The sequence below is a fragment of the Takifugu flavidus genome, chromosome 8, assembly GCF_003711565.1.
Source record: "Takifugu flavidus isolate HTHZ2018 chromosome 8, ASM371156v2, whole genome shotgun sequence".
Lineage (NCBI taxonomy): Eukaryota > Metazoa > Chordata > Actinopteri > Tetraodontiformes > Tetraodontidae > Takifugu > Takifugu flavidus.
Genome location: NC_079527.1, coordinates 1,456,451 through 1,470,534, shown reverse-complemented (window position 1 = coordinate 1,470,534; position 14,084 = coordinate 1,456,451). Strand labels below are relative to the sequence as shown.

Below are 14,084 nucleotides of genomic sequence, written 5' to 3'. Positions count from 1 at the left end.
ATGGGAAATATTACTGTGTTAGGGTGCATAGGTTGTACATGACTTTTCGCAATGCATTGTGGGATACACTGAGCGCACTACCTCAGGTATAGGGGATGGTTTTGGACAGAGCGCATTTTAAGACAGCTGGATACAGGAACTACCCCTCAGTTCAACGCATAAACCCTGCTGGCTGAACAGTGGTACTGCCCAGATGGCAAAGGTCACTTACTTCCATTGGGCCCAAAAATAGATTTTCAATAGGCTAACATGGTGAAAGAGACGTTCTGGCATAGTGACGTTGTGAACACGCATCACACCAACTGGACCGAGCCTGCCTGCAGATTCATGTGTGACCCATCCTGTAGTGGAGTGAGGCGCGCCATGATGGCTTTCATTACAAATACATCTTACATACTCTATGTTAAATATGTCTATTGTGTTAACTAACCAGCATTTTATGTAGCCTTCTACCAAAATTAAAATATACACATGAAATAACGATTAACTACTGGAATTCTTTATACTATAAGCCGCTACTTTTTTCCCTTGATTTGAATCCTGCAGCCTACACAACAGTGCAGTTAATTCATAGAGGTTTATGGGCTAATGGCCTTCGGGGGCACTCTCAAGCAGTAAACACAAAAGTGATACAGACACGTGGGGAAAGATTATGCACCAAAGAAGACACTAGTTTTGATTTTGAACTGTCATTTCATCCATCATGCACACGCCCTCAGGTGCGGCTTATACAGTGGGACCTCTACTTACGAACAACTCTACATCTCTCAACGGGAAAATATTTCCTCTTGTTACGAAGGAAATTTCAGGATACGAAAGGAAGAAATACGCTACCGCTGCTACTTGCAGCTCGCGGAGTTTAGCGAACACAAACATGCTTGTAGCTGCTCTGCCATTGGCTATTGCCTAGCATCTTCCAATCCCAATCAAACCCAATCTGTACAAGTTTGTGTGTATCCCAGCGTCGCCTTCGTTTAACTTTTATTTATTGTGGGTGTATGTATGTTTGTTCATTAAATGGCGGTGTTACCACAAGTGTTAACGTTCGTTGCTAGTAATGACGGCTAATGTAAGATTAGCCTGGAATAAAGTTCATTTTGTTCCTGGAGAATCCTTGCGCTGAATTCCTACATTTATTGTGCAGTAATCTAATTGTAACACGTATTTGTTACATGTTTTGATGCATTTTTATGATTTATTGAGTTGACCCCCATGCTGTGGTACAAATAATATGTGACACAAGGATGATCGGGGCCCTTCCTTATGAACTGAGACACAGTGCTCAGAAGTCTCTTTAAGTGATTTCAGTTTTCTGTCATAAATAAAAATCACATAGTTCATTGATTCAGAATTGATTCTTTGTCTATTTCTCCCTGAGTAAATGAAGGGCACGAGGAACGTGTAGGTAAAGGAAGTTTCCTCAACAATGCTATGGCTTATCCTGAAGTATTGCTTAAGCATTCCCACTTGTGTTGTAATACGTGCACAGTCGTGTAAGTTAGTTGATGAGTTAAACCTGCCTGAGTCATTTAGGTGTTTCAATAATGAGACAACAAAAGTGAAGCTGAAACTGAGAAAACTGGAGAATGCCATTAAGCAGGTTGTAGTGCCACAGGACTTCTGATAACGGCTTATTCGTCTTGCTGTGATGAGGTACGTGGCCACCTGGGATTAGAAGACATATCAGCACATTTTGCATGTCTTTGCACCAGTTCTGAAGACCGGTTTCACCTGTTTCTGCCACTCTTGTGTGTACCAAAAACACCCAATCAGGTCATTCCTCCTGCTCCATCACAGCCCATTCCCAGGATGTGAGAACCTTTTGAACACAAAGTCCTTGTTGGCATGAATGAAGTGGGGACATTAGTATTTGTTTACCTTGATGTGTGCTACCAATAGCTAGTGGTTCGCCGGTGGGACAGAATCCTAATCATACTGCCGTACTCAACACATCACTCACAGGACAATCAAAACTGTTCAATGATAGATTTTTTTCTTCTTTCATCTTGATCTTTACTAACAGATAGAAAATCTCTAAAGGTTTAGAAAATCCTTATGTGTGAACCTATCCTACCACTGAAATTTCTGCTTTTTTCACTCGTTATAGTTTTCTCCAGTACAGAGTCATGATGTGCTCTGAATCCTGGTACTAGCATCTACACACATAGAAATAAATTGCTGTTTAAAGGAGGCAAGGTTGACCTTGAATTTGGTCAAGTGTGACTTGGGCCGGATCACAGTCTTGGTGAGCAAGTAGGTCAGGGTGCATCCTAATAAGACCAAAATCCAGGCTACCTGAGCAGATCCTGTCCTCCAAACCAGATGTGAGCGCCTCTGTTTTGGATTGATGGTACCATCGTAGTTTCTGAAGAAACCTCTCTGATGTTGTTACTCCTCTCACTAGCCTAACCAGTATGAAAATGCTGTGGTTAACTGAACATCAGCATGCTTTCCAGCCCTGTGATGCTCACTTCTGCAGCACACCTCTTCCAGTAGAGATCTACTGGATTTCACCTGACCCTTCAAGTTGGAGATAGAAGTCAGCAGTGTCGCTGCAGGAGGAACATCCTGTTCAAGTTCAAGTTTATTGTATTTAGAGCCCAAAGGTTTTTCCTTGGGGGGGCTTTACAAATTGCACAGTTGCACAGAATATATATTTGGGAAGTGTATGAGGAACAGAGAAATAGGGAGAGGCGTGGGGGGACATTAAATAAGTACCTAGCAGTCTGAGCCTATAGCAGCAGAATAGAGCAGTTCTATGTTCACCTTAATCATGAACCTTATCAAAAAGGAAGGTTTTAAGTCAGGTTTTAAACAATGAAACAGTTTCTGTTCCTGGATCCAGACTGGGACCTGGGTCCAGAGAAATGGGGCTTAGTAGCTGCAGTCTTATACTGCTATCCTAGAGCAAGGTACCAAATCACCCAAATGCAATGAACTTGTGACTCATCCAGGGATGGACCTGCCTTCACCTATTGTCGAACAGTCGCATTCTGGACCAGCTGTAGATTAGATTAGATTCAACTTTATTGTTACAGCACACGTACAGGTACAGAGCAACAAAATGCAGTTTTGCATCTGATGGTGTGTTTTTTTACTCATTTTAGCTTGTTTTTTAGTATTTCACTTCGTCACGAAGTTACTTTTTATGCATCCCATGGATACATCGACCGCACAGAGAAGAACCAGACCTCTCACTTACTCCAGAGAGGAGTTACTGGAACTCGCAAAAAATAAACACGGACTGAGACACCGGGTCCCAGCTGAGCTGCAGCGGCGCTACAGAGGCTGCAAAGCCGGGGCTAAAGTACAGGCGCGGCGAACAGAAAACAGGCGGAGGCACAAACCATCGCTCCCCTCCGTGATTATGGGCAACGTCAACTCTTTAACGAACACGATAGACGAGCTGGCAGCCCTGGGAAACCAGCGGATCTACCGTGAGTGTAGCTTGTTTATTCTCACAGAGACGTGGCTAACCGCTACCATACCCGACGCTAACGCGGACCTGCGAGGATTCACCGCGGTGAGAGCGGACAGGGACACAAAGGCATGCGGGAAGAGCAAAGGAGGGGGACTAATCATCGACACCAACAACCGTTGGTGTAACCCTGGCCATGTCTCTGTGAAGGCGGTTTTGTGTTGCCCAAATCTGGAACTGTTAGCCGTTAGTATGCGGCCATATTACCTGCCCAGGGAGTTCAGTCACGTGATCGCCCTGTGTGTGTACATCGCCCCCACGGCCAACGGAGCAACTGCGTGTGAGAAGATCCACAGCGTCGCTGCACGGCTGCAGACCAAGCACCCTGAGGCCCTCCTGATCATCTCTGGAGACTTCAACCATGTGACCCTGGACTCCACACTGGCTGCTCTCCACCAGGTTATTGACTGCCCCACAAGAAACAACAGGACGATCGACCTACTGTACACCAACGTCAAGGAGGCATACAGAGTCATCGCTCTCCCCCCACTGGGCAAGTCGGACCACAACCTGGTGTACGTGCAGCCCCAGTACACCCCACTGGTCCAAAGGCAGGCAGCCTCCACACGCTCCATCAGGAGATGGACTCCTGCAGCAGAGGAGGCTCTGAAGGACTGCTTCAACATCACGGACTGGGAGGTACTGCTGGGGGAACATGAAGAGGACATAGATGGGATGACCGACCATCTCACAGACTACCTCAACTTCTGTGTAGATGTGGTTGTCCCCACCAAGACTGTACAGTGTTATCCTAACAATAAGCCATGGGTAACACAGGAAGTCAAGGATGTCCTCAATAAGAAGAAAAAGGCCTTCAGAAATAAAGACAGGGAGGAGATGAAAGAAGCGCAGAGGGAGGTGAAACGCTGCCTGAAGGAGGTAAAGAACACCTACAGGAAGAAGGTGGAGAAGAAGCTGGCTGATAACAACATGCGGGACGTCTGAGAAGGTGTCAGGACCATCACTGGTCACAAAGCCAAGACCAGCACGGAAGGGGAAGGAGTGGAGAGGGCAAACGACCTGAACCAATTCTTCAACAGGTTCAGTCAGCCCACTCCACTCCAATCCTCTGCCCCCCACCTCAGCAGCCCAGCTCCCCTCCACCCCTCCCCCCCCTCCCCAGCAGCTGAGCTCCCCTCTACCCCCCCTCCCTCCAACCAGCCACCCACCACAACTTCCCCCAACCCCGCCTCCCCTCCTCCCCTCCCTCTGCTGACCTCCCTCCTCCCACCCTTCCACCTTCTACCACCCCCATCCCCCTGCTCTCACCATCTCCACATCCTCCCTGCATCCCCCTGCTCTCACCATCTCCACATCCTCCCTGCATCCCCCTGCTCTCACCATCCCCACATCCTCCCTGCTTCACAGCTGACCAGGTGAGGGGAGAACTGAGGAAGCTCCGGCCCCGAAAAGCAGCTGGACTGGATAGAGTCTGCCCCCGGCTCCTCAAGACCTGCGCTGCTGAACTCGGGGAGCCGCTACAACGGGTCTTCAACCTCAGCCTGGAGCTGGGGAAAGTGCCCACCTCATGGAAGACGTCCTGCATCATTCCTGTCCCCAAGAAGAACAGACCGAGTGAGCTGAACGACTTCCGGCCGGTGGCACTCACCTCACATCTGATGAAGACTCTGGAGCGGCTCTTCCTCAACCTCCTCAGGCCCCAGGTGCAGCACGCTGAGGACTCCTTACAGTTCACCTACCGGGACAAGGTCGGTGTAGAGGACGCCATCATCTACCTGCTGCACCGAGTCCACTCGCATCTGGACAAGGGGAGTGGCACAGCGAGAATCCTCTTTTTGGATTTCTCGAGTGCCTTCAACACGATCCAGCCCCTTGTCCTACAGGACAAGCTTCTACAGATGCGAGTGGACCCCTGCCTGGTTGCTTGGATCTCCAGCTACCTCACCGACAGGCCGCAGTTCGTCAGGATGAAGGACATCACGTCTGACACTGTGGTCAGCAGCATCGGGGCTCCACAGGGGACTGTGCTGTCCCCCATCCTCTTCACTCTGTACACCTCGGACTTCTGTTACAACTCTGAAATGTGTCACATTCAGAAGTTCGCTGATGACACAGCCATCGTTGGGTGTATCAGAGACGACCAAGAGGAGGAGTACCGGTGCCTGGTGAGGGACTTTGTTGCCTGGTGCCACAACAACGGCCTGCAGCTCAACACCTCCAAAACTAAAGAACTGGTCATTGACTTCGGGAGGGACCGACCGAGACCTAGACCAGTTCAGATAGGAACGGAGGAGGTGGAGGGCGTGCAGACCTACAAATATCTTGGGCTGTGGCTGGACAACAGGCTGGACTGGACAAGCAACACGAGGCAGCTGTACAAGAAGACCCAGAGCAGGATGTACTTCCTGAGGAGACTCAGATCTTTCAACATCTGCAGGAAACTCCTCTGGATGTTCTATCAGTCTGTGGTCGCCAGCGTCCTGTCCTACGCTGTGGTGTGCTGGGGGGGGAGTGCGACAAAAGCAGACCTCTCCAGGCTGGAGAAGCTGATCAGGCGGGCCAACTCGGTGGTTGGGATGAAGCTGAAACCTCTGGCGACAGTGGCAGAGAGGAGAACTATCGACAAGCTGCGGAGCATCATGGACAATGTCCGCCACCCTCTGCACACTGTCATCCACAGCCAGAGAAGCCTGATCAGCCAGAGGCTGCGCCTCCCCAAGTTCAGGACCAACAGACTGGGGAACTCATTCATCCCCCGAGCTATCAGACTGTTCAACTCCTCACTGGGGGGGAGGAGGGCCAACAGGAGAACTGGAACATTTTTATAGTTTTATATTTATATTCATATTCTATTTTCAATTTATTCTATTTTATTTCTTATTTTATTATATTTTATTATCTTTAATAGGTTTGATGGGGTGAAATGGTGGTGGGAAATTTTGTAGATGCTGTAGATCTTTGGAGATGCTAATTTCCCTGGTGGACACCCCCTAAAGGGATCAATAAAGTTCTCTTGAATCTTGAATCTTGAAGTGCAAAAGAGGCAGCAAGTGCAGATATAATGAGTTAATAAATACAATATGTGTGGTTTATATTGTTACAGTAGTTTACTGTTGTTTACAGGATTGTACTATGAAAATATTTTATAAATGGGTATTTACATTAAATGCCTGAAACTATAAGTCAATCAATCAATCTTTATTTATATAGCGTCTTTTACAATCAAAACTGTTTCTAGGCGCTTTCCAGAATCCCAGGGCCTAACCCCAGACAAGTAACAGTGGCAAGGAAAAACTCCCTTTTAACAGGAAGAAACCTTGAGCAGGACCAGGCTCATGTAGGGGGACCCTCCTGCTGATGGCCGGCTGGGTAGAGAGAGAGGAGAAGAGAAGAGATTTTTCTTTGGATTTTTTACAAAAATACTTTAATCACAAATTTACACAGGGCCACAAAACACCCTTTTTAGAAAAAAACACAGAACAACAATAATAGTAATAATAATAATAATAGTATTAGTAATAATAATAACAATAATAATAGTTATAATAATGATACCAACAACCACAATAAAAAAATGATAAATAAATAAATATTAAGAAAACAATACAATACAATTTATCCCACCAGGGTGTGTGCAAAGTGCAAAAAACCCTCTGTAACAGTGCATAAAACGTTTTTGTGACACCATATATCGTGGAATTTTCCGAGGTCGTTTATCATTTTATAAAACCCAAACTCCAACGTCAGCCTACACCGGACATTGCAGCGCCACACAGAGGCGGCCTCACTATCTTCAGTTTTTGAAATTTTGTTTTTCCTGGAGACGTAAATTGCCATTTTTGCCTCAACACAGATAAAATTCAGGAGTTGCCAATTGTTATGAGCGGCTTTCTTGTATCTTGCACCAAAAATAAAAGTTCTAATAGAAAAGGTTTCATTAAAACCATTAAAAACACCCTTCATGACATTAAAAAGTACAGTGAGCCTCTCACACTCACTGTACGCGTGAAACACAGTCTCTTGCCCAGAACAAAACGGGCACTGGTCCGACACAGCAGTGTTCATTCTGGAGAGGAGAGCGTTCAGGGCAACGGCCCCATGTAGGATACTCCACTGGAGGTGACCCTCCAGCAGGGGCGGGCTCCATCCCCAAAAGCCACTTTTGTTTGTAGTTGTATATCGGCCCAACTCTGTTGGCCCAGCGAAAAACTCCTTGTAGAGGAACTGTTTTGTTGATTCCATTTATTTATTGTCAGTACTGCGTGTCCAACATGGTGTTTATGCCCCAGTGCAAATTGGAAATAAAGTATTTTTGTAAAAATAAAAAAAATCTTTCTTTCTTCCTTGTTGAGGATCCAGTGTTATGCAGAGGTGTACTTACAACAATTTTATTGACAAATACTATTTATAGTCGCGGCGACGATTGTGTGTGAGATTGTTACAGAAAATAATGGAGAAGCACTGCCCCAGGGTAACACACACCACACCGGAACCAATGCTCCCGCTGTTGTTTTTGCGGAACTTTAATGTGTAACATTCGGCAGGAATCGGTAACAGCGGCTTTGAGCACAAAGTTTTTGTATGTTTGACCGTATTGTGGTGTGGAAGCAACAAGAATGTCTTCTGTTGAGTGTTTGAGGACGTTCGTCATGGAGCGACTGACTGTTGCTGCTGAAGAAATATTCCGAGTGTTTCAACAAAAGCTCGACGGATGTGAAGAAGAGCTCGATTATCAGCGCAGACTGGTGGAAAGTGTTTGGAGACCCCAAATAAAGTTACACAGGACAGGTATGTAAGACTTTAACAAGACAAAATATGGAAGAATGTTCATTGTGACACTGAAGCAGTGCTTCTGCAACGTAAATGTGGTGCTAAATGTTGATTTATACCAATTTAAATGTAAACCTCTAAGGACTGAAAAGGTAGTGAGCATGGCAGGCCAGTAGGTGGCGATGTTAGCAATGAAGAAGCTAACAAATGTGTCTCCACTGCTCAGAGTATTGACACGATAACTCAATAGCAAAGCTACAAGAGTTAGCAGCACACATGTTGCTGGGTAACAGGCCATAGCTGCTGCTGCTGTTGTTCCTTGGTGAGCGCGGTTCATTGATCTGAAAGAATAACGACCTCATTACACTTCTGTGTCTGTGTAGCTGACAGAGTTTATGGATCATCGCTGTGTTCGAAACCACACACTCGTTCCCTATTCTCTACTCACTTCTCACTTCATCGGGGAGTTGGATTGAGTACACTATGGAGTTAACTGAATTTTATATTCGTTTTCGTACACTACGATGGCGCAAGCTAAATGACGTCATAACGTTGCATAATAAATATGAACCCGTTCGCGGGCGAGAGCGGCCAAGTCTATTTAATTATTCTAACCCAGGCATGGGCAAACTACGGCCCGCGGGCCAAACCACGGCCCGCGGGCCAAACCCGGCCCGTTAAACGTTTTAATCCGGCCCGCCAAACTTGAAAAATTAAATGAATAAACCTTGTTAATGTTATATTTTCACTGCAATTCTGGTGTTTTCCCACTAGGTGGCGCACTGTACACTACTCGATCTGTACCCGGAAACACGATTTGTACTGCGCATGTGTGAATTTACGTCACTCCCTCTCCTCGTATTTCAACCTCAGCGCATTTTACGGTATTCTGTCATTACGATCGCTGTATAAAACTTTATACAAACAATCGATACATTACATAAACACTTTTCTACTTCACGTTTGCACTTTATCCTCTGACCCATCAGCCCTTCTATAAAGATGAGCGGACCTAAGAAACGGAAAGTGGACACAGAATGTCGAGTGTTCAATAAGGAGTGGACAACTAAATATTTTTTCACTGAACACCGATCATCTGCTGTTTGCCTCATATGCCAAGAAACTGTGGCGGTTTTTAAAGAGTATAATATTAGCCGACACTTTGCCACAAAGCATGCTAACTATGCTAGCAAGCTGTCAAAAAAAGAACGGGAATCTGCTGCTCAGAAGTTGGCAGCTAATTTAAAGGCTCAACAAAGTATCTTTCACCGTCAAACTGCCATTCAAGAGTCAAGTACCAAGGCCAGTTTTATGCTTTCATTCAGACTAGCGAAGGCCAGCAAAGCTCTGTCTGAGGGCGAGTTTTTAAAAGAATGCATGGTGGAGACAGCAGGTATTTTGTGCCCGGAGAGCAAAGACAAATTTGAGAAAATCAGCTTATCACGGCGGACAGTGACTCGCCGCGTGGAACTAATAGATGAAGATATCATCAGCAGCTTAAATAAAAAGACGGAGTCATTCACGTTGTATTCTTTAGCACTGGATGAAAGCAACGATGTCAAAGACACTGCTCAGCTTCTCATTTTTATCCGAGGTATCAACGACACTTTTGAAATAACGGAGGAGTTTTTAACAATGGAGTCTCTGAAAGGACAAACACGGGGAGAGGACTTGTTTGACCAGGTGTCTGCTGTCATCGAAAATGCGAAGCTTCCTTGGAGTAAGCTTGTCAACGTCACCACAGATGGATCTCCAAATTTAACAGGGAAAAACGTTGGCCTGCTGAGGAGAATCCAGAATAAAGTGAAAGATGAAAACCCTGACCAGGATGTCATTTTCCTCCACTGCATCATCCACCAGGAATCTCTATGTAAATCGGTATTACAGCTGAACCATGTTGTGAATCCTGTCGTGAAACTCGTCAACTTCATACGGGCAAGGGGACTTCAACACCGTCAGTTTATTGCGTTCCTGGAGGAAACTGATGCGGATCACCAGGACCTGCTTTATCACTCCCGTGTTCGCTGGTTGAGTTTGGGCAAAGTGTTTCAACGCGTGTGGGAGCTCAAAGAGGAGATTGTCTTGTTTTTGGAGCAACTGGGGAAGGCTGATGAATTTCCTGAGCTGAGCAACAAGAGATGGATTTGTGACTTTGCGTTCGCTACGGACGTATTTTCACACTTAAATGAGCTCAACACGAAACTACAGGGGAAGGATCAGTTTGTGCACGACATGTACGCAAACGTGAAAGCCTTCAAATCCAAGCTGGCTATATTCTCCAGGCAAATTTTGAACAAGTCATTCACTCATTTTCCTACACTAGCCACGCTGAAAGAGGCCGGAGCAAAAGTGAAGAAATACAGTGAGTCACTGGATGCACTGCACGGAGAATTCTGCCGTCGGTTCTCGGATTTCGACAAAATTGACAAGTCACTTCAGTTGGTGGCCTATCCTCTGTCACAAGACCCCGAAACAGCCCCAGAGGAGCTGCAGCTCGAACTGATCGACCTTCAGTCCGACCCAGTCTTAAAAGGGAAGTTCAACTGTCTGAAACTAAATGACTTCTATGCGTCACTCAGCAAAGCAGCGTTTCCAAGGCTCCGGCAGACAGCGCAGAAGATCCTGGCATTGTTCGGCTCGACCTATGTGTGTGAACAGACCTTCAGCATCATGAACATCAACAAAGCCAGCCACAGATCCAGGTTAACAGACCAACACCTGAGATCCATTCTGAGAATCGCCACAACAAAACTAACTCCGGACTTTGATGTGCTGGCTAAAAAAGGAGAGCAACAACACTGTTCCCATTAAAATGGAAAGTGTCTCGCTGATGCGCACGCAGATAATGCCGCTTCACAGACTTACTTGTTGCCACTGTTTCCTCCTTGCACTGTTCATTGTTGACTTTTGGCACCATGGTAGGATAACAGAACTTTCAGTGCTTTAAAATAGAATTTTTTTATTTTTTTTTAAAAAAAGGCACATTTTATTCATTTTATTTGAATTGTTTTAAGACTCATTCCAAATTCAGATATTTTGTTATAATGCTTCTCTTCATTTTCATTTTAAATTAAAGCACATGTTTTCTCCATATCCCAAGATGTGTATTTTTTCTCCAATGAGGTGAGGTTACCAAAGCACTCCATCCATCCATCTGCTCCTGGTCCGGCCCCTTTGTCAAAAGTTAGAACCCATTGTGGCCCGCGCATCAAAATGTTTGCCCACCCCTGTTCTAACCCATAAAAAAACATAACACAATCACCCTTAGTTTGTTTTTTTCTTCATGTATCATTTCCCCCTATAAATTTTTGACATCAATAAAAAAAACGAATAAAAAATGATATTAAATTAAAGTTCAGTGACATTTTCACATCGTGACATCAAGTCTTACAAAATTTAAACTGGATTTTGATTGAAAAATGTCTATTCATCTGTTCATCATCTTTTTAAAGTTTCTTTTGAGATCCTATCCTCTGGTGTGGAATAGACATTTCCTTAGGACTATTTTGGCTCTATGATCAAGATGTAATCAAATTGTGACAGAAAAAACAGCAATGATGGTTGATTATGGTTTTTATTTCCACCTTTATGTTGAAATATTTTACGATGCCTACATTTCATCCCTTCTGAAAAGAATTGAAGACTTTCCACTGATTTCACCATGGCTGGAGTCTGAAGGTGGAGGGTTTAATCATCTTTAGGCTGGCAGGTGCAGCCTGCTACTGTGTGGAGTCAAGAGCCTTCTCAATTCCACACTCCACAACCAATGACATAATTTGTTGGCTCTCAGATAAAGTACTTGCCCTGAAAATATGTCCAATTACTTTTTCTAAGGGCAGGTGTTGACTGGATCACCAGCTTCTGCTAAAGTGGTTGGCAGTATAGATGGATGCCACCTTAGGATCAAGCTCCCTGGTGGAGCTGCTTAGTGTTACTTTAACAGAAAACTGAGGGTTATTGCATCATAGGGAACGGTGGTATCCCTGTATGTCCAAGTCTGTAGTGTTGATAACACTATTTAGAGAGTACAGGAGACCTACTGGGTCTGATAGCGGCCAACATACATCGTGCAAAAGCTCAATCTAGCATAGAAAGGACAATGACCAGATGCTAGGCAATATTTTACAAAGCCTTGGAGGTGAAGCCTGCCTTTGCCATAAAGGTGATTGCATGTTGCACCATTTTGCACAATGTCCACCTGAGGAATGCTGAAAGCATTGAACCCTCAGAAAACAGCTAGTCCTTCTCCACCCAGCTGCGGATCAAACTATGGACATCACCGTCACTCCCTAAAGATATCAGTCCAATTGATGAGTCTGCAGTATGTTTATATCGCACCAACAATATCTTATTTCTCCACTGAAAGTGTGAAACCTCTAGTACAGTATAATTAAAATGGTATGAAAGAGCAACGAGCCAAAGATGCTTATTATCGCTTGAATGCTAATGTCTTTAAGGCAAAAACATACTACACAGGAAGCACCAATATGTTTCTCAAGTGAAAGAAGCACTGCGCTTCCAGAAAGTAACATATTACACATAGCGGACAATTCTTACATTTGTATGACAGCTCTCCGTGCCCCGGTTTACCAGCCATTAACAAGTGGTCACGTGATACCACAAAGGCTGATGGGAAATATTACTGTGTTAGGGTGCATAGGTTGTACACGACTTTTCGCAATGCATTGTGGGATACGCTGAGCGCACTACCTCAGGTATAGGGGATGGTTTTGGACAGAGTGCATTTTAAGACAGCTGGATACAGGAACTACCCCTCAGTTCAACGCATAAACCCTGCTGGCTGAACAGTGGTACTGCCAAGATCCGCAGGCGTAACAACCCCCCGCCTGCACCAGTGAACATCCTGGGAACGGATGTTGACGTGGTGGAGTCCTACAAGTACCTGGGTGTTCACTAAACAATAACCTGGACTAGACACACAACACAGACACCCTTGTCAAGAAGGGCAATAGCAGACTGTTCCTGCTCAGGAGGCTGAGGTCTTTTGGAGTGCAGGGACCACTCCTGAGGACTTTCTATGACTCTGTGGTGGGATCAGCCATCTTCTGTGGGATTGTCTGCTGGTCCAGTAGCATCACGGACAGGGACAGGAGGAGATGGACTGGTAAGGAGGGCCAGCTCTGTCCTGGGATGTCCCCTGGACTCGGTGGAGGTGGTGGGAAACGGGCTGATGGCTAAGCTGTCATCCATATTGAACAACACGTCCCACCCCCTACAGGACACCCTGGCAGCACTGAGCAGCTCATTCAGTGAGCGGCTGCTCCTCCCTCGCTGTGTGAAGGAGAGGTATCGCAGATCTTTCCTGCCGGCTGCTGTCAGACTGCACAATAAACATAACGCCCGCTAGCACAATCTGAATATTATATATTCTGATATTTATATTGTATTCACCCTCTGTACTATGTACAGGTATACAGGGGCTGAGTATACATTTACCTGGATTATTGTAAATATACTGTACATCCTCTTTGTATATTCCAAATTCTATCCTATTCGATTTTATCTTATTTTTCTCTGCGTGCTCTTGCTGTTGTTGCACTGTAAATTTCCCCGTGTGGGACAATAAAGGATCTGAATCTGAATTGATCCTGTAGGAAATTCAGCACCATAGTTACAGCCTGTATATATATTTATCTTGGTTGCAATGACTTTTATATACCCTTTACATATCTGTGAACTCTGTAAATAAAAACATATGTATTGATATCACAAACATATATTATTTTTGTATATATTGTATATACCTCATCACAGTTTTATTTGCTACTTAAGCACTTCTGGTTAGATGCTAATTGCATTTCGTTGCCTTGTACTTGTGACATGTGTAATGACAATAAAGTTGAATCTAATCTAA

General features: G+C 45.1%; 1 protein-coding gene across 2 annotated transcripts; it reads left to right on the top strand.

Annotated features, from left to right (window-relative positions):
- The first annotated feature begins 7,985 nt into the window (after window positions 1-7,985).
- LOC130530230 (general transcription factor II-I repeat domain-containing protein 2-like) lies at window positions 7,986-14,084 on the top strand. Of its 2 annotated transcripts, XM_057041238.1 has the most exons (3): window positions 7,986-8,227; window positions 8,984-9,093; window positions 9,199-14,084. In XM_057041238.1, exons 2-3 carry the CDS (start codon window positions 9,038-9,040, stop codon window positions 11,018-11,020), a joined length of 1,878 nt encoding a protein of 625 aa, XP_056897218.1. In that variant the 5' UTR covers window positions 7,986-8,227; window positions 8,984-9,037; the 3' UTR covers window positions 11,021-14,084. The 2 variants fall into 2 exon arrangements, with proteins under 2 accessions (XP_056897218.1, XP_056897219.1); XM_057041239.1 differs by having other exon boundaries at window positions 8,984-14,084.